The sequence below is a fragment of the Scomber japonicus genome, chromosome 6, assembly GCF_027409825.1.
Source record: "Scomber japonicus isolate fScoJap1 chromosome 6, fScoJap1.pri, whole genome shotgun sequence".
Lineage (NCBI taxonomy): Eukaryota > Metazoa > Chordata > Actinopteri > Scombriformes > Scombridae > Scomber > Scomber japonicus.
In genome coordinates this window covers 239,431-265,213 of record NC_070583.1, presented here as the reverse complement: position 1 = coordinate 265,213, position 25,783 = coordinate 239,431, and the positions used below count along the sequence as shown (strand labels likewise).

Here is a 25,783-nt window from a genome sequence, read left to right as displayed (position 1 = left end):
AGGAGATTGGAACTGCACTACTAATTATTCAGTTGATAGGAATGCTGGAGAGCCTCATCCACCATCAGCCTCTCTTCTATCCAATGTAGTTTTAGAAAACGATCTTGTAGATGTTTGGAGGAAACTCCATCCAACTAGTAGACAGTATACTTGGGTGAAAGTTACTGACGGCAGGGTAAGTGCAGCCAGATTGGATAGGTTCTATTTCAATAAAACATTCAACAACAGGCTAACTGCAGCCATCATATCACCTGTTGGTTTTTCAGATCACCATTTAGTAACTGTTCATTTTTCTTTAAAGGTGCATCCCCAAAGATCTCCTTATTGGCATTTTAACACCAGGCTGATTTATGATGAGACCTTCTGTTTATTTTGGGGTCACTGGAGACAAAGAAAACCAGGTTTTGAAAATTTAGGTCAATGGTGGGAGGTAGGGAAAACACAAATTAGAATATTTTGTCAGCAATACACATCACACACAAGAGCAACAGAAAGGGTACATTTTGAACTGTTAGAGAAGGAAATCAGTTTATTGGAAGATGGCATAATTAATAGGTTAGAAAACAACAATGCAACTTGGGAGAAAGGGAGGGCAGCTTTAAGTAGCTTCTTACATGAAAAAGCAAAAGGTGCTCTAATTAAATCTAGAATCTTGTCTATTAAAGACATAGATGCACCTACTCGTTTCTTTTTTAAGTTGGAAAGGAAGGTTAGGGAACAGAACCAGATGATACATCTCAAGCATTCGAATGGATCTGTGACCACTAACCCATCAGAGATGAGGAAGCTGGCTATAGACTTCTACAGCAGCCTGTTCAGTGCTGAAGTTTGTGACTCTGACTGTGTGGATAAGATTCTGGAGGGACTGCCTCGATTAGGGGAAGAACATGCAGCCTCACTAGAGTCCATTATTTCCTTTGATGAGCTGTCTGCAGCGGTGCAGCAGCTCAGCTGTGGTCGGTCTCCTGGCATCGATGGTCTTCCTACAGAGTTCTATAAAACATTCTGGAATTTACTGGGAAAAGATCTTATGGAAGTTTTCCAAGGATGTTTGGACTCTGGGACTTTACCATTGAGCTGTACGAGGGCAGTCCTGACATTGCTGCCAAAGAAAGGAGATTTGGGCCTCCTAAAGAACTGGAGACCCGTGTCACTTCTGTGCACAGACTATAAAATTTTGGCACGAGTTTTGGCGAACAGACTTAAGGAATGTCTGGACATGGTTGTTCATGCCAGTCAGACTTACTGTGTCCCTGAAAGGACAATAATGGACAATTTGTTTTTACTTAGAGACATTATTGATTTGTCACAATTAAGGGAACTGGATGTGGGTTTGTTTTCACTTGATCAAGAAAAGGCCTTTGATCGAGTTGATCATACTTATTTGTTTGACACACTTAGGGCGTTTGGGTTTGGGAGAAAATTTATTTCATGTATTAAGTTAATGTATTCAAGGGCCACAGTATTGTTAAAGGTGGTGGGGGGGGGGCTTAGCAGACCAGTATCTGTTCAAAGAGGCATCAGGCAGGGATGTCCTCTATCTGGCATGTTATATGCCTTATCTATTGAGCCTCTTTTACACAAGCTCAGGCAGAGTCTCTCTGGGTTGAACTTCCCGGACAGTACAAAAAGCAAAGTCAGTTTGTCGGCATATGCTGATGACATCACAGTTTTCATAAAATGTCAAAATGATATTCGGACTCTTGAACAAAAACTCAACTTATACGAACAAGCTTCTTCTGCTAGAGTAAACTGGTTAAAATGTGAGGGACTTTTACTGGGGCAGTGGAATAATAAAGAAAAGCCAATTTTACCAGCTGGGCTGCAGTGGAGCACAGAAGGGATGAAGGTTTTAGGGGTGTTTTGTGGGAAATGAGAAATTTAAAAGGTAAAAATTGGGAGGGTCTAACTGAGAAAATTTGTGCCCGATTGTCTAGATGGAAATGGGTCCAGCCTCAGTTGTCCTACAGGGGGAGGACTTTGGTTGCCAACAATTTGGTTGCATCTATGCTCTGGCACCGTGTCACTGTTGTTGTCCCTCCAGACACCCTCATCACAGAGATCCAGAAAAGACTGGTGGATTTCTTCTGGGGAGGATATCATTGGATTAGATCGGCGGTGCTGTTTTTACCTGTGTCAGAGGGGGGTCAGGGACTGATCGACCTCAGGAGTCGCATAACTGCGTTTCGGCTTCAGACTGCACAGCGTTTGCTGTACAGAACGCAGCAACCCTGGACCGAAACAGCTTCCTTGTTGCTGCGTAGAGTTAAGAACCTGGATTATGACAAACACTTGTTTCTGCTGGATTTAGACGGTGTGGACACATCACAGACTTCTTGTTTTTACCAGTCGGTTCTGCGTGCCTGGAGAACAGTTTTTAACATGAGGAGAGACTGCTCTCAGGTGTATGGGACTGTTGGGGAAGAACCTTTGTTCTATAACCCGGCCATACAGAGCAGGATTCTTAGATCTGTCAGTGTTCAGAGGACCCTTATAACAGCTGGGCTGACGAAGCCGACAGGATTGAGGTCAGAGGATCAGTGGAAAACTGCTGCCAGGCTGAGTCAAGACACTGGCATTAAGTCTTTGCGTCTCATGGACAAACTGGTGGAGGAGGTGATGAACGGACTTCCTGGTTATTTTAGGAGAGCACTGGGGGAGGAGTCCGTGGAGGATCAGCCTATAATATTTCCTGAGCTGTCCATCAGTGCTGCAGTGGAAGAGCAGGAGGAAGCGGACGGGCTTCTGGTATCCTTCAGAAAACCTGAATTATCGAACTTCTCAGAAGGATCAAAAGAGTTTGTATGCGGTGTCTGTGAAGGTGCTGAACAGAGCGCTGCTGGCCGGTGTCAGAGAGTCGAGGTGGCTTGATGTGTTGGCGCCGGGTTCATCTCCCAGAGGTAGCTGGAGGTCCCTGTACAAACCTCCCATAGAGAAACGCAGTGCGGATCTCCAGTGGAGGGTGGTGCATGGGGTCGTGGCCACTAACAGACATGTGGCACATATAGATGATAGAGCAGGAAGTCAGTGTGAGTTTTGTCAGGCTGAGGAAACTTTACAGCATCTCTGGCTCAGATGTCCCAGACTAGCTCCTCTCTTCTCTTTGTTAAGACAGTGGGTGGGAGGGTTAGGACTTCTTTTTGAAGAGGAACTGTTTATTTTTGGTCCCAGATATTCTGCAGCAAAACGCAGGACTGTTTGTCTAGTTAATCTTTTGTTGGGCCAAGCAAAGCTGAGCATCTGGCTCACTAGGAGGAATAAGATGAAGGAGACAGGATCTGTGGATGTTGAACCGATGTTCAGAGGTCTGGTGGCTGCACGTATTAGGATAGAGTTTGCCTATTATAAGATGGTGTCAGACTTAAAAGAGTTTATTTCTATTTGGGGAGGTGGAGATGTTTTATGTCATGTAGTTGATGAATTGCTTAATCTGAGTTTCTCAAGGAAAAAATGTTTTCTTTGGTCTTGTGTGGAGGGGTGTGTGTATGATTGTATGTATTTAAGTTAATTATGATTGCTTATTGTGAATGAAACATTGGACCAATAAAGGGATGGTCAAAGGTCTCTCTCTCTCTCTCTCTCTCTCTGTCTCTCTCTCTCTGTCTCTCTGTGTGTGTGTCTCTCTCTCTCTCTCTCTCTGTCTCTCTCTCTCTCTCTCTCTGTCTCTCTGTGTGTGTCTCTCTCTGTCTCTCTCGCTCTCTGTCTCTCTCTCTCTCTGTCTCTCTCTCTGTGTGTGTGTCTCTCTCTCTCTCTCTCTCTCTCTCTGTCTCTCTCTCTCTCTCTCTCTCTCTCTCTCAGTGCATGCTGGGAGTGTGTGTGTGGAGTGAGGTCCGTGAGTGAGTGTTTGGAGCGATTTAATTTCGTTTCTTTCTGATTTAACTTATTGTTTATGGGTTATTTGTTTGCACAGTTTATTAATCACAAGTTTATTTGGGTTTAGTTTAAGGGTTTTTTTTTTTTCTTTTTGATTTCCCCGTACCGGCGTCTTGCCGGTGACGTGGCCTTAACCATGGCCAGCGGGGATTTTAAATCTTTATCCCGTAAGCATGGGATAAAGATCTCAACCACTTTCCCCTGCAGCGTGGAGGAAATCGGCCTCGCTGTGGGGGATAAAGTCGGACACGTCAGCATAAAGTCGATCGCTCGGATGAACAGTGCCGTGGTGATCTTCCTGGATCGGGTGGAAAAGGTAAACCAGCTCGTCGAGACAGGAATCACCGTTAAAGACACCTTTATACAGGTCCTGTCCAATGTCCCCCCCTTCATTTCCGATGAGTTTCTCAGCAGAGAGTTGTCCAGACATGGAAAGATAGTGTCACCTATCCGTAAGATCCTGTCTGGATGTAAGTCTCCTTTGCTGAAACACGTTGTGTCTCATAGAAGACTACTCTATATGATACTGAACAAGAGGGATGAGGAGCTTAACCTCCGATTCCTAATAAAAGTAGATGATTATGAGTACGTGATTTTTGCTTCATCTTCCGTGATGAAGTGCTTCGGTTGTGGAGGGGAGGGACATACGGTGAAATCCTGTCCGGCGAGTGGTGGACCGGCTGTGCCCGGTCCGGGGGGATCCACGGCCGCTGGGGCGGCTCCGCCGGCGCGGGTGGAGCAGCGGGCCGCCGCTTGGCGGGCGGCACCGGCTGCGGGAGAGCCTTTGGGGTTTCCTCCTGCGGGGGGGTCGGTCGCCTCATCCGAGCGGTCGATTACAGAGGAGAGAGCTGCTGACGTGTCCGACCAAGAGCACAGGGTGAGTATCACAGATGCACCGGGTGACAGTGTGAGTGAGGTGAGTGTGAGGAGTGTAGATGGTATGAATGAGACAAGGCAGAAGGAGGGTGGAGGAAGGGACATAGCGATGGAGATGAATGCAAGTGGTGTGGATGAGCAGGGGAAGGAAGGTGGTGTGGGTGACATGAATGAGCAGGTGAAGGAGAAGGCCAGTGAGGAGGAAGGGATGGCGGGTGGAGAAAAAGAAATTGAAAAGTGTGCAGGAGGCAGTGGAGGGCAGGAGGACAAGGGAAGCAACAGTAAACTATGGAGTGAACAAGTGGAGGAGGAAGTAGAAACGGCGGTTAAACAAAAAGCAACGAAAAGGAGAAGAAAGGCCAGAATAACTAAAGCAAAAAGCAGTAAAGTAACGGAAGAAAAACAAACCAGAAACAGTTCAGAAAGTGAGAGCGACGAGGGCTCAGATTATAGCGATTTTCCAATTATTAGTAACAGCCAAGAAAAGAAACTTTAAAGTCCAGAAACAATTAAAACGTTTTTGCAACAAACAAAAAACCAGCGTGGTGTCAAATTAGAGGATCACTTTTCAGACATTGGTATTTTATATCTATCAGCTAAAGCCTGCATGAGCAAGAGAGAAGAGGCTGGAATTACAGATCAAGAGGGTCATAGATTAAAAAAACTGGTACAGAAAGCAAAAAAATAAATAAATGATGATGGGAAAGGTAGCTATGTTGGTTTTATTTAATTTATTTGTTTTTATCCTGGTTTTTAACATCTTAACTATCATGGATGTTCTTAAACTAGGTGTTTTAAATGTAAATGGTGCAAGAGATGCAAGGAAACGAGCTTTTATCTTTGACACAGTTTTAGAGAAAAAAATAGATGTGTTGTTTTTACAAGAAACCCACAGTGATTTTAAAAATGAAACTGAGTGGAAGAGGGAGTGGGGAGGGGAGGTGGTTTTAAGCCACCACACAACTGTTAGTGGAGGAGTGGATTTTATTTTCTCTAAAGCTTTTAAACCTAACTCCCTGGAGGTCCAACATATCATTGATGGAAGGTTGCTGTTGATCAAAGCTCAGTTCGACCATTTTAAAGCTGTTTTTATCAACATTTATGCCCCAACAGTCGGTGCAGAGAGGAAGCAGTTTTTATCCAAAGTGAATGATGTTTTAAACGGGTGTGCTGCGGAGGATTTTTTATTCTTGGGTGGGGATTTTAACTGTACGGAAGACGCGATTTTAGATCGCAACCATGCAGAGCCTCATCCAGCCTCTCAGCGCGTCTTAAAGAAGCTGGTCCTCTCTCATGGCCTGGTGGATGTGTGGAGAAGGATGCACCCAGACTCCAGACAGTATACCTGGTCCCACTTCAGAGAGAGTAGGGTCTCCTTAGCCAGGCTAGATCGTATTTATTGTTTTAAACATCATTTTAATGTTATTAAAGAGAGTAGGATTGTGCCAGTTGTTTTTAGTGATCATTCTTTGCTTTTATGTAAAGTTTTTATCAGGAATTTTAGACCTAAACGCGCTTATTGGCATTTTAATTCTGTTTTAGTACATGATAGGAGTTTTAGGGAGGTTTTAGAGTATTTCTGGGGTGTTTTTAGACAGAGGAAGGGTGATTTTAGTAGTCTTAGGCAGTGGTGGGACCATGGTAAGACTCAAATCAAACTCCTGTGTCAGCAACACACTCTCAATGTCTCCCGAGACATCACCAGATCTATGAGGGATCTAGAGACTGATATAGTGGAGCTTGAGTCCACAGGAAATCGAGGCTGTATTGAAAGCGTCAAAGAAAAAAAAATGGCTTTAGCCAACCTGTTAGGCGTTAAAGTTCAGGGCGCACTGGTGAGGTCCCGGTTCCAGACCATCAGGGACATGGATGCACCTTCTGCATTCTTCTTCAGCCTGGAGAAAAAGAATGGACAGAGGAAGGTGTCACAAACTGGCTCAACATATGTGACATGGAGGAGAGACAAGTCAGGTGCCAAAAGAAAATGTTTTATTGTAACTCAAACAACATATATACAAAAAGCATGAGGTGTGGAGTGTAGTAGTGTCAGTGGTGAATGTAGTGTGTGGATGAGTGAGATATTTGTGTGTGGCTGTTGAGTGTAAAAGGAAAAACGCCAAACGTACCCAGAACCTGTAGCAGCGTGGAGCCTAGGAGAGAGAGAGAGAGAGAATGAGACCAGGCTGGCATTTATCTCCTTTCTAGAGGCCTAGCCAGGTGTCAGCACCTTGACTCAACGACCCTCCCTGACTACCAACTCCTGCAGGAAGTAATCAACTGCATGATAGAGAGCAGAAAGGGAGGGGTCGTAACAAAGGTAATCCACACACTGCTTTCTGACACGGGGCAGGAGATCATGGAACCAAGCCAGATACAAAAAAGAGCTGTAGAGTTCTATACAGAACTCTATCGCAGTGAGTTTAAAGAGGAGCTGATGCTCGTAGAGGGGTTCTGCCAAGGGCTGCCTCAGGTCTCCGATGAGACCAACTCATGGCTCGCTGGCCCTCTGCAAATGACAGAGCTCCTCTCTGCGGTGCGAAACATGCAGGGCCAGCGAGCCCCTGGCATTGATGGACTCACGGCTGAGTTCTTTCTTCTTTGGGACATCGTAGGACAAGATGTCCTGGAGGTTTTTAACGAGTGTCTAGCCTCTGGTTCCATGCCAGTGTCCTGCAGGAGAGCAGTGCTCACCCTGCTCCCAAAAAAAGGGAACCTGCAGGACATAAAAAACTGGCGCCCCGTGTCATTGCTCTGTGTGGATTACAAGATTCTGTCCAAAGTCTTGGCCTCCAGGCTGGGGAAGGCTATGGAGGAGGTCATCCACCGGGACCAGACATATTGTGTGCCCTGCAGGTCAATGGTGGACAATGTCCACCTAATTCGGGATGTTTTGGACATCTCTAGTTCATTGGGTTTGGACACTGGTCTGATTTCCCTAGACCAGGAAAAGGCTTTTGACCGCGTTGAACACAACTTCCTGTGGACAGTAATGGACAGGTTTGGGTTCAGCGCTGGTTTTATAGCTAAGATCATGGTGTTGTACAGTGAGATTGAGAGTGTGTTGAAACTGAATGGCAGTCTGTGCGCACCTTTCAGGGTGCATAGAGGTGTCCGGCAGGGCTGTGCCATGTCGGGGATGCTCTATGCACTCTCCCTGGAACCTCTCCTCCATAAGTTACGTTCTAGCCTCCACGGTTTGGTTTTACCTGGTTTTAATGAAAACATGATTTTATCAGCATACGCGGATGACGTCGTTGTTTTTATTAAAAATCAGAGGGATGCAGACCTTTTAATCCAAACTGTAAATGATTTTAGTACAGCATCAGCAGCAAGGGTAAACTGGAAAAAAAGTGAGGCCCTTGCTGTTGGTGACTGGCGTGGCGGTCTCCCAGTTTTTTCCCAAGACCTTAAATGGATAAAAGATGGTTTTAAATATTTGGGAATTTATGTAGGGACAAAAAGGGTGGTGGAGAAGAACTGGGAGACCGTCACAGAAAAGATAGAAGAAAAACTGTCAAAGTGGAGATGGCTGCTCCCTCAAATGTCCATGAGAGGGAGAGTCCTAGTTTTAAATAATTTAGTAGCATCCCAACTGTGGCACCGACTAACCTGTGTAGACCCTCCTTCAAACTTGTTAGCAAACCTCCAAAAAAAAATGGTGGATTTTTTTTGGGAGGGTCTACACAGGGTGCCACAGGGGGTGCTGTTTTTAGCTAGAGAGGAGGGGGGACAGGGCCTCATCCACCTGGCCAGTAGAGCTGTGACTTTTAGATTTCAGTTTTTACAAAGGTACTTGACAGGTCCAGCTGATCTAATGTGGAGAGATGTGGCCAGCTGCATCTTTAGACGCGCAGGTAACTTGGGGTTGGATAAAGCTCTGTTTTTAACTGACCCTAAATTTTTAGTTTTAAACGGGTTACCTCCTTTTTATCAAAGTATTCTTAAGTCTTGGAACATTTTTATAAAAAAAAAACCTGTTCTACAGCTGACTCTCTGCACTGGCTGCTGAACGAACCTCTGATCAACGGGGCCAGACTGGATGTATGCAGCGACGCAGCGCCTGGTCTGAGGGGGGCGCTGCTCCAGTCAAAAACGTTGATACTGAAACAGCTGGTGGATGCGGTGGGGCCGGCCCTGAACGACGCCCAGGCCCTGGGCTCTCTGCTGGGATTACAATCTGTCCGGGTGGCACAACGGATCCTGGAGCTGTGGACGGCAAGACTCACTAGTAAAGAAAGACGGCTCCTGGCTGAGTACTCAGAGGGGACACGTGAGCCCAACACAGCGGATGCCTTCCCGGACATTTCCCTGAGCCCAGGGCTGGGGGACCTGACCGGCCCCCTGTTAACAGTAACCAACCCACAGAAACTGACCCTGCACAAAGCAGACAAAAGAACACTGTACATGAACTGTGTGAAATGCATCCACAAGGTCGGACTGAGCAACAGGCCCTCCACGGTGTGGACCCAGAGACCGGGACAGAACACACTAAAACCACAGTGGAGGGTTCTGTACAAGCAACCTCTGGCGAAAAGGACCGGTGACCTCCAGTGGATTATTTTACATGGTGCTGTCGCTACTAATGCTTTTATCTCTGTTCTTAATCCTGCTGTTTTAAGTAATTGTCCTTTTTGTGATCTCCGTGAGACTGTGTTCCACATGTTCACTGAGTGCAGCAGGCTCACGGAGATCTTTTCAGTTTTGACGTTGGTTTTTAATCTTTTTAACGTTGCTTTTACTGAGAATGTTTTTATCATGGGAGCTGCCTATAACAAAACAAACAAGAACAAATGGCAGCTCCTTAATTACGTCTCAGGAGAAGCAAAAATGGCAATTTATTTAAGCAGAAGAAACAGAATTGAAAACAGAGAAGGGCAAAACGCAAAGAGCATGTGGCAGGCCAAGCTGAGAGCTAGACTGAAACTAGAGTTTAATTTTTATAAACAGACGGGAGATTTGGAGGGTTTTAATAGAGTGTGGTGTTTTAAAAAGATTTTATGCTCAGTAAAAGAAGACAACTTGCATCTTGCACATTTTTTATGAAATCATTTATTTTATTTGAAAGATTTTGCACATAAGCACTTTATTGTAACTATAGTCAATGTTTTGAAATGAAAAAAGTGTAAATAGTGTTTTTGTAAAAATCAAAAAAAAAAAAATCTCTGTCTCTCTGTCTCTCTCTCTCTCTCTCTCTGTCTCTCTGTGTGTGTCTCTCTCTCTGTCTCTCTCGCTCTCGCTCTCTCTCTCTCTCTCTCTCTGTCTCTCTGTCTCTCTCTCTGTCTCAATCTCTCTCTGTCTCTCTGTGTCTCTCTCTCTCTCTCTCTCTCAATTCAATTCAATTCAATGGGGCTTTATTGGCATGGGAAACACATGTTTACATTGCCAAAGCAAAAAACAGCAGATAAACATCTACAGAGAAAATACAGGAAAATAAAAATAACAATAAAAATAATAATAATAACAACAACAATAATAATAATAACAATAATAATAATAACAACAATAATAATAATAACAATAATAATAACAACAATAATAATAATAATAACAATAATAATAACAATAATAATTATAATTAAATTATGAACAAAATTTCATTGTACAAAGGCATTAAGAAAAAGAAAATATGTACAAAGTAAAGTAAATTAAAGCTGCAAGCAGCGATGATCGGGCCCAAGCTCCCCCACGCACCGCCCCGTACACGCATGTCGGTGCGTGCTGCAGTCACACGGCAGACACAGCGGGCACGTAGACTTCTTGGCACCCGGGCTCCTAATGAACATTGCGTGATGGGGCTAAGTCACATTGCATGTGTCCACTAGGTGGCGCTAGAGATCACCCACCAATTATATGTCATGTTGCAGTGTGTGATGTGGAGAACACATCCTGTAAATTTCATGTAAATAGGATAATGTTTGTCATATGAGGCTGACTTCCTGTGTCCAGTAGGTGGCGCTGTGTATATGAAGCAGTATTGATGCATAGATGTGTTCAGGGCGGGACCCTCTACATGTGTGATCAATTTGGTGTAGACGGGACAATGTCTGTAGGAGTTATAAGGACTTCCTGCTTTATGGCGAAGCATCGAAATTGTTTGCACAGCCACGCCCAACAGGAAGAAGTCATCAAAAAGCTTTTGATAACTTTTCATCGCCAATGTCTCAAGATGATTGTGTATGAATTTGAAGTGGATGGGATGGAATCTCTAGGACTAGTTTGTTCAAATATGAGGCCTCGAAATGACCAAAACACTCACCGAAATATAGCATTTTTCCCAAGATGGCCGACTTCCTGTTGGACTTCGGGTATGAGTCCAAATGGCGTTTTTGTGCGTCTGGAGATGATCCATAAACCTACCGAATTTCATTCTTCTATGTCAATCGGGAAGGCTGAGATTCAATTTTGAAATATTGAAGGGGGCGCTATTGAGCCGTTTAGCCACGCCCATCCCATTGAAGTATATAGGATGTTAAATGAACCCACTCCAGACGTGTGTGTTGAGTTTCGTTACCGTGGACGCATCCTTTGCTCCTAAAAACTGTAATCGTATTATCATGGCGTTGAATGTGTTGTCATGGCAACGGTATTTGATGATGGGTCATGAGTTGCAGACTGTAGCATCACCAAGGTCTTATGTCTCAGCTGAGTTAATTTCAGGTATAAATACTTAAGATTATGGGAGTAATCAGTGAAAGACTGAAGCAAGTGACTTCCTGTTGCCAGTAGGTGGCGCTATGACTGTCACTAAATATGAGACTGCACATGTGTTCAGACCAGGACACTGAACAAGCATATGAAATTTGGAAAAGCTCAGACCATGTGGAGTCAAGTTATGAGGGTTTAAAATTTCATGGCGAAGGATCGAATGGTGAAGGAAATTGTCGGCGCCGCCACGGCCAAACCGGATCCCTAATCAGAAAGTTTTTGATAACTTTTCATCTCCAATGTCTCAAGATGTTTCTGAGTGAATTTGAAGTCGGTCGGATTAAATCTCTAGGAGGAGTTCGCTCAAATGCGATGCGTGGAAATCGCCAAAATCGCTGCAAAAACGCAGATTTGATACAAAATGGCTGACTTCCTGTAGGAGTGAGGGTATGGGTCCAAGAGACTTTTTGGTGTGTCTTTACACGATACATATGTGTACCGAATTTCGTTGGTCCACGACAATCTCAGTGGTGGGGCTCGCTTTTTTAAATTTTCTAGGGGGCGCTATTGAGCCATTTTGCCACTGCCATTTTGGCGGACCTTAAAATATCAAATTTTTCGCCGGGTCGGACATGATTGCACATTTTGGTGACTTTTCGGGCACGTTTAGGGGGTAAAAACGCGTTCGTTGTGGGAGATGAATAATAATCGGTACGATTACAATAGGGCCTTCGCACTGTAGTGCTTGGGCCCTAATAAGAGGGTTAGGGTTAGGATTAGGGACTGTCCAGCAGAGGGGTATTGCACAAAAGTAGAATAAAGAAATCCAGGATAACTAGTCTGACCGGCGCATCTTGGCTTATTCGGTTGCACGTTTGCTGAGCCAGGATGAAAAGGTGCGGCTATGTCAAGCCAGGTGTAGATAGTTGGGATAAGTGCGTGTTTACGGCATTCTCAAGTAGACCCATGGCATCGATCACAGAATCACAGATTGGAAAATGGAAAGGTGTTGCGTGTCATTCTTCACAACCGCTGAAAAACAGCTCCTGATGGAATTTCATGATGAGGTTAAAGAAATTATAAGAAAAAAGGCAACACAAGCACAAAGCACTGTAATCAAGGAAAGGGAGAAAGCCTAGCAGATAATCGCGGACCGGCTCAATGCATAAGTAGTCCAATTAATGTAAAATTAATGTGTTAAGCATAGCTCGGTGGGTAGAGCACTCGCCCCATGTGTTGAGGCTATAATCCTCGCTGCAGGCGACCCTGGTTCAAATCCCGCACCAAGCATTCCTATCCTGCATGTCATTCCCCCCTCTCTGTCTCCAGTTTTCCTGTCTCTCTCTACTAACCTGTACATCAAAGGCAAAAAGCCCAAAAAATATACTTAAAAAAAAAAAGTACAATCAATACAACAGTGCTCCACTAGAACTGTCAAAATTACAATTAAAGGACTAAAGAAGTTACTCACCAAGCCCACTAATCAACAGTTTTGATTTAAATTAAATTAAACACTTTGATTTAAATGTGCCAAGTAAAAGTGCATGCTACTCAGGAAATATAATTAAGTGCAAACCATTATTATAATTACGTGTAGGGCAGGGGGGAGGCACATCTGCAGCTGCAGGATGCACTTCTGCAGATGAGGAGACAGTGTTGCTGGACTCCAGGCTTGAGGGATCATGTCAATTTTGTGGAAATGTCTTGCTCATTTAGCCCATAATGGATATGAAGTCAGTGATTTGGTGCTAATAGAAAATAACGTGTAACAGGACCCAGATGCTGCTCAGCCTCAGAAGCAGCCAAGTAACATTGTGAGTATCGGCTAGTAAATAGTACAAAGTAAATCTACTGTACATTATACACAATAAGTATACCGCATGAATGACTATAAAATGACTGTTGCAATTAAACAGTCAACACACTTTAATGAAACGACAATATAGTCTATCTGTAATATTTTAATGCAGGATAATTAAAATGATGCAACATATTTAGAAAGACCATGGAAATGCTGTAAAACCCATTAATTTGTCACAAGATTGACAGAACTGCCAGATGAATCCCTGAGAATAATCTTAGCCTGGTTGTTAGCCTGGTCTGGAGCAGGCTAGCTGCAGAGAATAAATCACCATAGTAACTGGGCCGGGATAAATTTAACCTGCTTTCATGCAACCGACTTGAGGCTAAATTCAGTCAGGATAACTAACATATCCCGGCTTAATCCCTTATCCTGGTTTTGTGCAATACCCCTCAGGAGGACATGGTCTAGGTCTGTCCTTCCTGCCTGCTGGACGTCCTTCTGTGGTCACAGCAGTTTACAAATTTTGCTGCTATGTTGGCACATTGCTGTACTTCACCCAGCAGGTATGGAAGCTTTTTGATATTGCTTAAGGTTTCAAATTGTTGGTGATCTGTGGGAAGTACGCATCTCTGATGTCTTGGTACAATTGGCAGGTAGTTAGAAAGTGCAGCTCGGTCTCCACCTGGTGTTGTGTGCAGTGGGTGCATAGTCTGTCTTCTCTGGAGAGCCAGGTCTGTCTGTGACGGCCTTTCTCGATGGCGAGGCTGTGCTCACTGAGTCTGTACATAGTCAACGACTTCCTGAGCTTGGGATCGGTCACGGTGCTCAGGTATTCTGCCACTGTGTATTTTCGATTTAGGGCCAAATAACATTCCAATTTGCTTTGGTTTCTGGTTGATTCTTCCCAGTGTGTCAGATAGTTTTCTTTTTGTTTTCTTATAATTTGGTTTAGTCTGATAGGATTTCTGTTTGGTGGTTCTGCTGGTGTTTGTTGACGGAGTCCCAGAACCAGTTGGCTGACGGGGCATCTCTCTACAGTCTCTCTGTGGGTCAGGGCTTTTTTATGGAGCGTACTTTGATCACTTTCATTAAGGTGATCATAAAATTTAATTGCTCTCTTTTGAATTTTGATAATTAGTGGGTATCGTCCTAATTCTGCTCTGCATGCATTGTTCGGTGTTTTGCGTTGGACACGGAGGATGGATTTGCAGAATTCTGCATGCAGAGTCTCAATTTGGTGTTTATCCCATTTTGTAAAATCTTGGTTGGCAGGTGGACCCCAGACCTCGAAACCATAAAGAGAAATGGGTTCTATAACGCTGTTCAATATTTTGAGCCAGATCTGAATTGGGATGTCTAATTTGATGTTCTTTTTGATGGCGTAAAAAGCCCGTCTTTGTTGAATTTACCTGTGGTGCTGATGTTTAGGCCGAGGTAGGTGTAATTTTTTGTATGTTCTAATGATGTCTTGTCAAGGAAGAATTTGTATTTGTGGTGGTGGAGGCTGGGTCCTTTTTCGAATATCATAATTTTTGTCTTGGTCAGATTCACTGTTAAGGCCCAGGTTTGGGAGAAGTTGTGCAGACGATCAAGGTGTTGTTGTAATCCTTCTTTGGTCGGAGACAGCAACACCAAGTCATCTGCGAACAGTAGGCATTTAATTTCTGTGTCTACTAGAGTGATGCCAGCTGCTACAGACTGCTCTAGTGACTTTGCCAATTCATTAATATATATGTTGAAGAGGGTTGGGCTCAGACTGCATCCCTGTCTAACCCCTCGGCTCTGGGGGAAGAAGTCCGTGTGTTTTTTGCCGATCTTAATGGCGCACTTCTTGTTTGTGTACATTGACTTTATGATGTCATATGTTTTTCCTCCAACCCCACTTTCCAAAAGTTTGTACAGCAGACCCTCGTGCCAAATAGAATCGAATGCCTTTTTGAAATCAATAAAACAGGAGAATAATTTGCCTTTATTTTTGTTTATTTGGTGGTCAATCAGGGTGCTGAGGGTAAAAATATGGTCTGTTGTGCGATAATTTGGTAGGAAGCCAATTTGGGATTTGCTCAGGACATTATTCTCAGTGAGGAAATGAAGGAGTCTGTGGTTCATGATCATACAGAGGATTTTCCCAAAGTTGCTGTTAACACAGATTCCACGGTAGTTATTGGGGTCGATTTTGTCGCCACTTTTGTGGAGTGGTGTTATCAGTCCTTGGTTCCAAATATTGGGGAAGATTCCAGCGCTAAGGACCGTGTTCAGGAGTTTTAATATGGCCAATTGGAATTTGAGGTCTGTGGACTTTATCATTTCATTTAAGATGCCATCGACACCACAGGCTTTCTTGGTTTCAATTGATTTGATTTTGTCCTGTAGTTCTATTAGTGTAATTGGGGAGTCTAATGGGTTCTGGTAGTCTTTTATGGTTGTCTCTAATCTTTCTAGTTTATCTTGTATGTGTTTTTGGTGTTCATTTTTCTCTATTGGGCCAAATATATTGGTGAAGTGGTTTACCCATACATCTCCATTTTTATTTAGAGTGTTCCAATTTTCCCAGAATTTATTTGTTTTTATGGATTCTTCAATGGTGTGTAGCTGGTTTCTAACATGTTGGTCTCTTTTTTTCCTTACTGTGTTTTTATACTGTTTTAATGTTTCGTTATAGTGAAGGCGTGTGTGGTGGTTGTCTGGGTCTCTGTGTTTTTGGTTTGATAGGTTCCTTAATGTCTTTCTGAGATTTTTACATTCATTGTCAAACCATTTGTCATGTTTTCTGTTGTTTTTGGCTTTTCTGTTTGAGGCCTTTAGGTTTGATAGGGATGCTGCGAGGTCAAATATCCGATTAACCTGTTAGACCCGACGGACCCGGTACCGGGTCGAGTGAGCGCTGCAATTGTTTACTGCCTGTAAAAAGTTAATAAAACACTGTGGTGTTTTTTTTCTTCAAATGTTTCCAAAAGATGAGGCTTCAACTCTACCAAAACAACAGTCCAAGTGTATTTTTCTCAAACACAGTTTGTTTGGCAATAATTTAAACAAACAACAACAAAAATAACAGTTCTGTGAATATAAGGGACAGCCGAAATGAAACGCAACAGTACACATATATCTGCTTGCTCAACTCACTCATGTTAGGTGTCAAATTAAACTAGAGAAGCTCATCTTTCTGCTGATAGCAGAACATGATCCGACCTAACCAGCTCATGTCAGCCCCGTAGCAAAGACGCAGCAAAATTCAGCATTTTATCGTCGAAATGTGAAATTCTGTGTTTATGTCTCAATATTCCATAAAATAACAAAGCAAATGTCATCAACAGTGATATATATTGTTTCCTTACCTTGTCTTGGTCATTTTGAGTCTATCTGTACAGTTCTCCGATCAAAATAGACGCCATGGTGGCCTATATTGCAGAGACTTTCATTAAGGTGATCATAAAATTTAATTGCTCTCTTTTGAATTTTGATAATTAGTGGGTATCGTCCTAATTCTGCTCTGCATGCATTGTTCGGTGTTTTGCGTTGGACACGGAGGATGGATTTGCAGAATTCTGCATGCAGAGTCTCAATTTGGTGTTTATCCCATTTTGTAAAATCTTGGTTGGCAGGTGGACCCCAGACCTCGAAACCATAAAGAGAAATGGGTTCTATAACGCTGTCCAATATTTTGAGCCAGATCTGAATTGGGATGTCTAATTTGATGTTCTTTTTGATGGCGTAAAAAGCCCGTCTCGCCTTGTCTCTCAGGTCGTTCACAGCTTTGTTGAATTTACCTGTGGTGCTGATGTTTAGGCCGAGGTAGGTGTAATTTTTTGTATGTTCTAATGATGTCTTGTCAAGGAAGAATTTGTATTTGTGGTGGTGGAGGCTGGGTCCTTTTTCGAATATCATAATTTTTGTCTTGGTCAGATTCACTGTTAAGGCCCAGGTTTGGGAGAAGTTGTGCAGACGATCAAGGTGTTGTTGTAATCCTTCTTTGGTCGGAGACAGCAACACCAAGTCATCTGCGAACAGTAGGCATTTAATTTCTGTGTCTACTAGAGTGATGCCAGCTGCTACAGACTGCTCTAGTGACTTTGCCAATTCATTAATATATATGTTTGCAGCAAAATTCAGCATTTTATCGTCGAAATGTGAAATTCTGTGTTTATGTCTCAATATTCCATAAAATAACAAAGCAAATGTCATCAACAGTGATATATATTGTTTCCTTACCTTGTCTTGGTCATTTTGAGTCTATCTGTACAGTTCTCCGATCAAAATAGACGCCATGGTGGCCTATATTGCAGAGAGAGCATTCTCGCTGCTCGATTTCATACACGGTCTTTTGCTTCCACCTACAGGTCGTGTGTTGGTATTTCAGACTCAATGACACTGCAGTGATATTCTACATCTCGCGAGCTTTCCAACGAGATCTCACACTCCTATGAGACCAAAAGTAAACCGGGTAAAATCCGTCAGTCTTTCCATGCGTAACCAGTGTTGATACTAGCGGGCTTTACGCACATTACCCGCGAGCGCATTCAACCACTTTCAACACTGTAGTTTGCAGACATTTACCACGTTTCACGATGGCTGAGAAGCAAAAACAAAAGATATTTTCAATACTGGAGGCCTTGGACGAAATCCAGAACAGGAGTGATGTCGAAGTGACCGACTCATCAGATAGCAGCAACGCTGACTATGATGAAGAGGAGGACACCTATTTTCTGCTGAGCAGGGATCCAGTTTATGAGTAAGTTATTGTGTTTCTTATACATTTTGAACAACGTTGCAGTACATGTTGGCAATTTTGCAGACAATAGCGACTGTTTTGGTTTTTATTTCACCTTTTCAAACAATAGCGTCAGCTGATCTGTGTAAAGGGACTAGCAACAAGATGGCGGGGGGTTTCAAACCTGACCTTTCACCAAATCTGATATTTTACTTATTTATTTATGTTAGTGATTCTGTTACTATTATCAGATAGCCTGAAAAAATGGCAATTTTTTAGAGAATAGCAACTGTTTTGGTTTTTATTTCACCTTTTCAAACAATAGCGTCAGCTGATCTGTGTAAAGGGACGAGCAACAAGATGGCGGGGGTCTTTTTTCAAGCCTGACCTTTCACCAAATCTGATATTTTACTGTTTGATTTCATGTTGGTGTTTTTTTTTTTATTACTATTATCACATAGCCTGAAAACCTTTACAACCTGGCATTAGTCCCACATGTGCAGACATTTGATAATAGCTAAAAGTGGGAATTTTATACTTTTCATTTCATTTCACCAACCTGCTTGTATGTTTGTTTGTTTTTTTCCATTATTTGTGCTGCAATCACTATTTGTACATAGTAGCTCAAGATTGATCTCTTTTGGCTAAACATGTTATGATGAATTGGGTAGATGTATGTGGAGTGATTCTCATCATTTATCTCCATTTGTCTCCAAAGCCAAGAGGAAGACCAACTGGATGAGATCCCAGGTCCATCTGGCACCAGCAGCACTGCAGCCCTCCAGCCGAAGCGACGTCTCTTTCTAGCGAGGATGATGAAGATGAGGAGTTTGTACCACCGGCACGGAAGACAAGGCGCAGTTCTTCCTCAACATACATGACACCCAGATCACAAAGAGTGTCACCCTCCCCTGTCCCTGCCCCAGCCCCCGTTCCTGCCCCCGCCACAGCCCCCGTTCCTGCCCCCGCCACAGCCCCCTCCCAGTCAAAGAAGGGTCAGCAGAGACGACGTGGTCCTTCCAGTAAGCGGCCAAAGCAGCCTACCTCAGGACATGGTGAAGATAACCAAGAGCGGTGGTGTAATCCAGAAGAGCCAGATGTGGAGCCACCACTGCTGAGGTTTGAACCAAAGCATCCATCAGGCCCCAGAATTGACAGTACAGCAGCATGGTCACCATTGAGCTTGTTCAAGCTTTTCTTCAGCTCCAGCACCATTCAGACAAAACTCAACAATACAAATGACAATGCAGCCAGAAGGAAAGCATCAGGCATGCATTTCAAATGGTCTTCTTTTACAGTTGAGAACTTCTATGTATTTTTGGCTGTAATACTGTATTCTGGGATGGTCCACGTGCATTCAAGAGCAGACATGTGGAGAAGAGAGTGGCCCTACAATTTCACATTTCCACGGAGCTACATGACCAGAGACACATTTGAAGCAATGTTTTGGTCTCTTCATCTATGTGACATCAAAGAGGATGAAGAGAATCAAAAAAAGAAGGGAACACCTGAGTACGACCGGCTATTCAAGATCAAACCCCTCTACAGCCAGATTGTCACTGCTTGCAACTCGCTCTTCCAGCCATGCAGGGAAATAAGCATCGACGAGCGTATGGTGGCAAGTAAAGCGAGAATTGGCTTCAGGCAGTTCATGAGAGACAAGCCAACTAAGTTTGGATACAAACTGTTTGTGTTGGCTGAATCCTGTTCTGGATATACGTGGAATTTCTTTGTTTACCAAGGAAAAAGTGCCAATGTCCAGGGGGAGGGTCTCAGCTTCACATCAGTCATGGACCTAATGAACTTTGCACTGCTGGGAAAAGGTTACCACTTGTATGTGGACAACTTTTATACAAGTCCAGCACTGTTCCAGCAACTTGCCACCAATCACACAGCAGCTTGTGGAACTATCCGCCAGACCCGCATTGGCTTTCCGAAAACAAAAGTCAACGACCTACCAAAGAAGGCTGAGAGGGGAGACATGAGGTGGCTGCGGAAGGACAACCTCCTCTTTGTCAAGTGGAAGGACACAAAGGAGGTGACTGTGTGCAGCAGTGTCCACAAGGCGTACAGTGGAGACTCCACACGCAGGAGAGTAAAGGAGGATGGACAGTGGCACAACAAAAACATTCCTGTTCCTGATGCAATAAGGGATTATAACCGGTACATGGGAGGGGTGGACCTGTCAGATGCCATGATCCAGTACTATTCTGTTCGAGGGAAGACGATGAGATGGTACAGGACTTTTTTCTACCATTTTGTAGATATTGCCGTCGTCAACTCCTACATCCTCTTCAAGCTCTCGGCCATCGGACGAGGAGAGACTCCCATGAGCCACAAAAGATTCAGGGAGGTCCTCATGAAGGAGATGGTAGATGAGGCCCAAGCTGCAGTTGCTGCTGCTGCCCCCCGCCCATCTCTCAGCACTACCTGTATGCCCATGTACTTTGGACAAACTGCCACTGACCAGCGGAGGGTCTGTGTGGTGTGCAAGGACCAGGGGAGAAAGGTGAAGACACCGGTGTACTGCAGCAAGTGTGATGTTGCTCTGTGTTTCACCTCAAGCCGGAACTGCTTCAAAGACTACCATCTTAGGATGTAAAAACTCACAAAAAATCACAGCACTCAACTAGTGCATACCCCATACACCCTCTTATTATGTTTTTTTTGTGTGTGTGCTTTTTCACTTTCACCTTAGTAATGTTATTATACATTACACAGTTCATTGTTTTTTTCTTATTTATTATTCTTATTCTTTTTTTTATTATGGTTATTGTTCTTATATATTTTTTTAAATATTTGTACATAGTTTACAGCACTTTCATTGGTGTTTTACATGTTCATAATAAAACTACTCCATTTGGAGACAAAATTATACAATTTAGTTGTTTTTAAAAAAAAAAAAAAAATTCATATCCAAAAGCTCCAGTAAATGGTAATAGACTCCTGTAATGGACATAAGTTGTATTTTTCAGCCAGTTTCCTTTGGAAATGGAAAATAACCTATTTGGCACACTTGCCAAACTGTGCCAAATAGTGCCAAATGAATGTCCGCCTAGTCCTATCCTTACTAAAACCTTTGTGGAGGCTTTGCCCTTTGCTCAAATGCTATCAAATTTGGTAAATGTGTAGTCAAGGAGTTGCTGAAGGTGATCAGTGGCATCTGTGTGCATGGAATTATTGTTAGCATGGTGTTATCCTCTATCAAATAAAAAAAAACTAGGCGAGGATAGAAATTTCACATTTCTCCTTTGTTTTATTCCAATTTACTCAGGTATAATAACAGACACACTATTTCGGACACTGGAAATACATTCTCTGAGGTCCCTAGATGTCCCCAGACACCAGGGGAATGCATATGAACCTTATAATTGTGAAGCAATTCTTCATTTACTTTGGGTATGTCTTTTTAGGCGTTTTTTCTGAAAATATGGCTAGGGCTTAACAGGTTAAGGCTTTCTACCGCCTTGTTTACACCCTCACTGTTATGTTGGAATGCTTTTTCCAAAAAATTGTCTAAAAGTACTTGTACTTGTTGTTGCCCAATAGCGTTTTGGTATATTTCAGCACTATTTTCTTTCCATTTGTAGCATGTTTTAATAGGGTGTAGTTTGGTTTGCTGTGATACTTCCAGATTGCGTGTTGATCTGTTCAAATAAAGTGTGGTTTTGCTGTGGTCTGATAGGGGTGTTAGTGGGCTGACTGTGAACGCTCTGAGAGACACTAGGCTGAGATCTGTGATGAAGTAATCTACTGTGCTGTTACCCAGAGATGAGCTGTAGGTAAACTTACCATAGGAGTCCCCTCGGACTCTCCCGTTGACTATGTACAGTCCCAGTGAACGACAGAGCTGTAGGAGTTGTGACCCATGTTTGTTTGTTGTTTTGTCGTAGTTATGCCTGGGAGGGCATATTGGGGAGAGGATGTTTCTACCTCCTGGTAGATGTTTGTCCCCCTGGGTGTTCAGGGTGTCTGGTTCTCGGCCTGTCCTGGCATTCAGGTCTCCACAAATTACAATGTAACCATAAGCCTGGAAGTGGTTAATTTCTTCCTCTAGGATGGAGAACATGTCCTCTTTAAAATATGGGGATTCATTTGGGGGAATGTAGGTGGCACATAAGAAGATATTTTTCTCAGTTGATGTGATTTCTTTATTTATTTCTAACCAGATGTAAAATGTTCCTGTTTTGATTACATTAATGGAGTGGGTCAATTCAGATTTGTACCATAGTAGTATACCTCCCGAGTCTCTTCCCTGTTTGATCCCTGTTAGCTTGGAGGATGGTACTACAAGCTCTCTGTAGTTTACAGGGCAGCCAGTTGGACCATCTCCTCTGTGCCATGTCTCCTGTAGGACAATAATGTCTGTATTTTTTATTTCATTGGTGAAGTCTGGGTTCCTGCTCTTGAGGCCAAAGACAGTCGAACTCAGACCTTGTATATTCCAGGATGAAATAGTGATGGATTTTCATTCCATGGTTCACGGTGCAGTTGTTCCAGAGGGTTTAGGCCTGGACCATGATTGTGTAGAGCTCACTGAGCATCTGGTGTATGCTCAGATCACATGGTGGGGCTCTGTCAGGTGAAGAGTTGGGGCTTGCTCTGCTTACAACCTGTGCATATGTGTGGTATGGGGTTGGCGAAGGGAAAGCGGGCCTGGCCTGGGGTGTGACAGGATGTCCTCTGGGTGCAGCATGGTGTCTTCCAGGTGGGGCAGGTCTTCTAGGTGCAGCTGGGTGTCCTCTGGGTGGAACAGGTCCTCTGATTATTGGCCTGGGTGGGGAACTCATCTGTCTGTTGCTCCTGTGGGATGTGCTTGGTCTGCGGTTGAGTGTGACGTCCTTCAGTGTCTTTGCAAAAATTGGGACTACTGCCTTGAGGATGTGTACTTGGTCGTACAGGCTGTGCAGGTCTAAGGTGGGATGGGGCGCCACATAAATATTTGGCTTTAATGCACAATCTCTGGAAATTTGTGCATTTACCCTTTGAATGAGAGCGGGATGGAAGTCCCATCTGGGTAGCAGGGTGGAGATGACTACCTTTGCGTTTGGGAATGTGGAAGAGGCTTTTTCTGTCACCCCCTTGATAGACTTTGCCACCTCTTCTCCCTGTGCTCTCAGGTCATTTGTGCCTGTGTGGATGATGATATGGCTGGGGGATCCTAGGAGATCCTCTCTCAGTAGTTCCATGGCATGGCTGGTATTGCGGCACTTGAATTTTGCAATTCTGTGGTTTGGGAAAAGTTTTTTCTCTTCAACATATCTCCCATTTGAGTCTATGAGGAGAACAATTTGTGGGTTTTGTGTTGAGCTGTTTTCTGTAGGTGTGGTAGTGTTGTTTGTTGGAGGAGGTGTCTCTTGGGTTTGTGTGTCTTGGCTTGGTGGTGCTGCTGATTGGCTGGGACTGTTGTCTGGGCCCTGTATTTCCTCTGCAGCCTCTTGTAGGGTGGTAGGTGGTGCTCTCAAGGGTTGTTCACTGGTCAACGTTCTCATCTCGTCTTGGAGCTTCTGCACCTCTTCTCTGAGCTGCCTCCTCTCCTGCCTCAATGCCTCCTCATTGTCTTTCAGTCTTTCGACCTCAGCCCAGAGCCGCCTCGTCTCCTTCATTGAAGACTCCTCATTATCTTTGAGCCGTTTTACCTCAGCCCAGAGAGCAGATAGGCCTTTCTCCCCCTCGGTGTTACTTGGTCTAAGTGGGGGGTTGTTCTTGTCCTCGGCTGTTGTCTGCCCAGATAGGAGTGTGACGATTGTGTGTTCCATTTCCACTTGTCTGATCTCAAGTTGAGTGAATCTGTCTCTCATTTCAATGAGCGAGTGGGGCTCTGTGGTGGGGGGTTGATTATCTGATTCTTCTGTGATGGGATGGTCTGTTGGGGGTGGTCTCTCTCTCTTGAATCCTCTGACAGAGCTGTCAGTCGTACCATGTGGTTTTGTTTGTTGTGTTGCAGCTCTCTTACTTCAGTCTTCAGGATGGTCAGCTCTCTCCTGTAGCTGTCACTGTCCTGACTCAGCTGTGTGCTGGTAGTAGAGGTGTTTTGCTGCACTGTGGTGTCCAGGGTTGGCTGCTGGCTGATGTGGAGTATAATCTTCATGATGGCTACTAACATTGTGTGAGATTGTTTTTGATATAAAGGAACTTGTTGACTGTTAGTTGCTAAGGATAACCCAAAACCAATGAAAATGTGTGATTTGGCATTTAGTAAGTGAAAAAAGCATGAAAACTACAATATATGGGTTTACATGTAAAATGGGTTACTTTTATTTTCATTATTATAATCACTATAATCGCTATTATTGAAAACGAATGCAGTTCAAATAAGGTAACAGGTCAGATTGAACTTGACATGACCTGCGCCAAGATTTGCTGAGCCAGCAGCAGCTGTGTACCCACAAAATTCAAAACAACTCAATATGGGAGGAGACCAGAAAGCACCTGTATTTCTAAAAGTCTGAGCCAAGATGATATCATATGTTTTGGAAGAAAACTGATTGGTTAAACGTGTACCAAACATGGGGGGGGGATGCAACTTTTGGCAAGGGTTAGCCATATTGACAATATAAAAAAGACTCCCCAAACAGCCTTATCTCAGCTTGTATGTCGCTTGTGCATGGTGTATGTCTTTGGGCATTGTAATTCTGAGTTTTGCTGTAGACAAATAAAACTCTAACTGCATTCAGCTGGACGACTCCGGATGATCTTTGATTTGATTTGATTTGATTTTTGAACTTCAACATTTTTGAACAACGAGACTTCTATTTAGTTTTGTTACAACAATAAATTGGCACCCCAGATGGGACGTGTCGTGGCTGACAGATCGTTATCAACGGAAGGACAACCTTTTCATCTGCGCTCCAGCTATCGGGCCCTCAAAATTAAAAAGGTAAGCAGAGCCTATTTTTTTTATATCTGCAAATTTGAATCGCTGAGTGAGCAGATGTGAAGTGAGTCCGCCCAAAAAGATAAGAACCTGTAACGGCCCGCGCACCAAAACTGCAAAACAACTGCTAAAATCATCAAAAGAAAAAAGGGACTTACGGAAAGCTAAGTGCATCTATGTTGTGTGTCTTGCATGTCAACTTTAATTACTAAAACCGAACTGGGTGGATAAGAGTGAATGTTTTAGATAAAACTTGTTGCATGTTGCAGTTGCATGTCTGGCTTGTCACCACTGACGAGTGGTTGAAAAACAATTACTAGGTCTGGCTGTTATGTAAATAATAGCGCCGGTGATTGAAAAATAATTACTAGGTCTGGTTATCAATAGATAATGCCAGTGATTATAAACAGATTACTAGGTCTGGTTATTGATAAATAACGCCAGTGATTATAAATAGATTACTAGGTCTGGTTATCAATAGATAACGCCAGTGATTATAAACAGATTACTAGGTCTGGTTATTGATAAATAACGCCAGCGATTGTAAAATAATTACTCGGTTTGGCTATCGAATAATATAGCGCCAGTAACTAGAAGGGCTTACTAGGTGTGACTATTAATCAATAATAGTGCCAGTAGCTATATGCATGCAGAAATCAGCGCTAAAGATAGATCAAAACTAAGAAGATAAAAAGTAAAGATAAACTCAAATTAATTATAAACAACGGAACATCATAAAAATTAAACTCTAGTGATTTGAAAATCAAAATATATCTTCATTAAAGTAAAAAGAAAATATACGCGTTACAAAAACATCCAGATTAAAGAATAAAATCCTAGGCAGACTGTAAATATTTTGTGTTAAAAGATAAGAGTGTCAAAGTAATAACCGTAGGAGTAGAAACGAGTAACAATAACAATTTTGTCATAACCGGTTTTGTATATAAAATTGTGTTTAACTAACGGCATTGTATAAAGCTTTGTTTGGTTTGAGTATTTG

At 43.3% G+C, this 25,783-nt stretch overlaps 1 protein-coding gene across 1 annotated transcript; it reads left to right on the top strand.

The window, feature by feature from the left end:
- Window positions 1-19,275: 19,275 nt before the first annotated feature.
- LOC128360725 (piggyBac transposable element-derived protein 4-like) lies at window positions 19,276-20,508 on the top strand. The gene has a single exon (XM_053321216.1). The coding sequence runs from the start codon at window positions 19,276-19,278 to the stop codon at window positions 20,506-20,508; it is 1,233 nt and encodes a 410-aa protein (XP_053177191.1).
- Window positions 20,509-25,783: the final 5,275 nt, after the last annotated feature.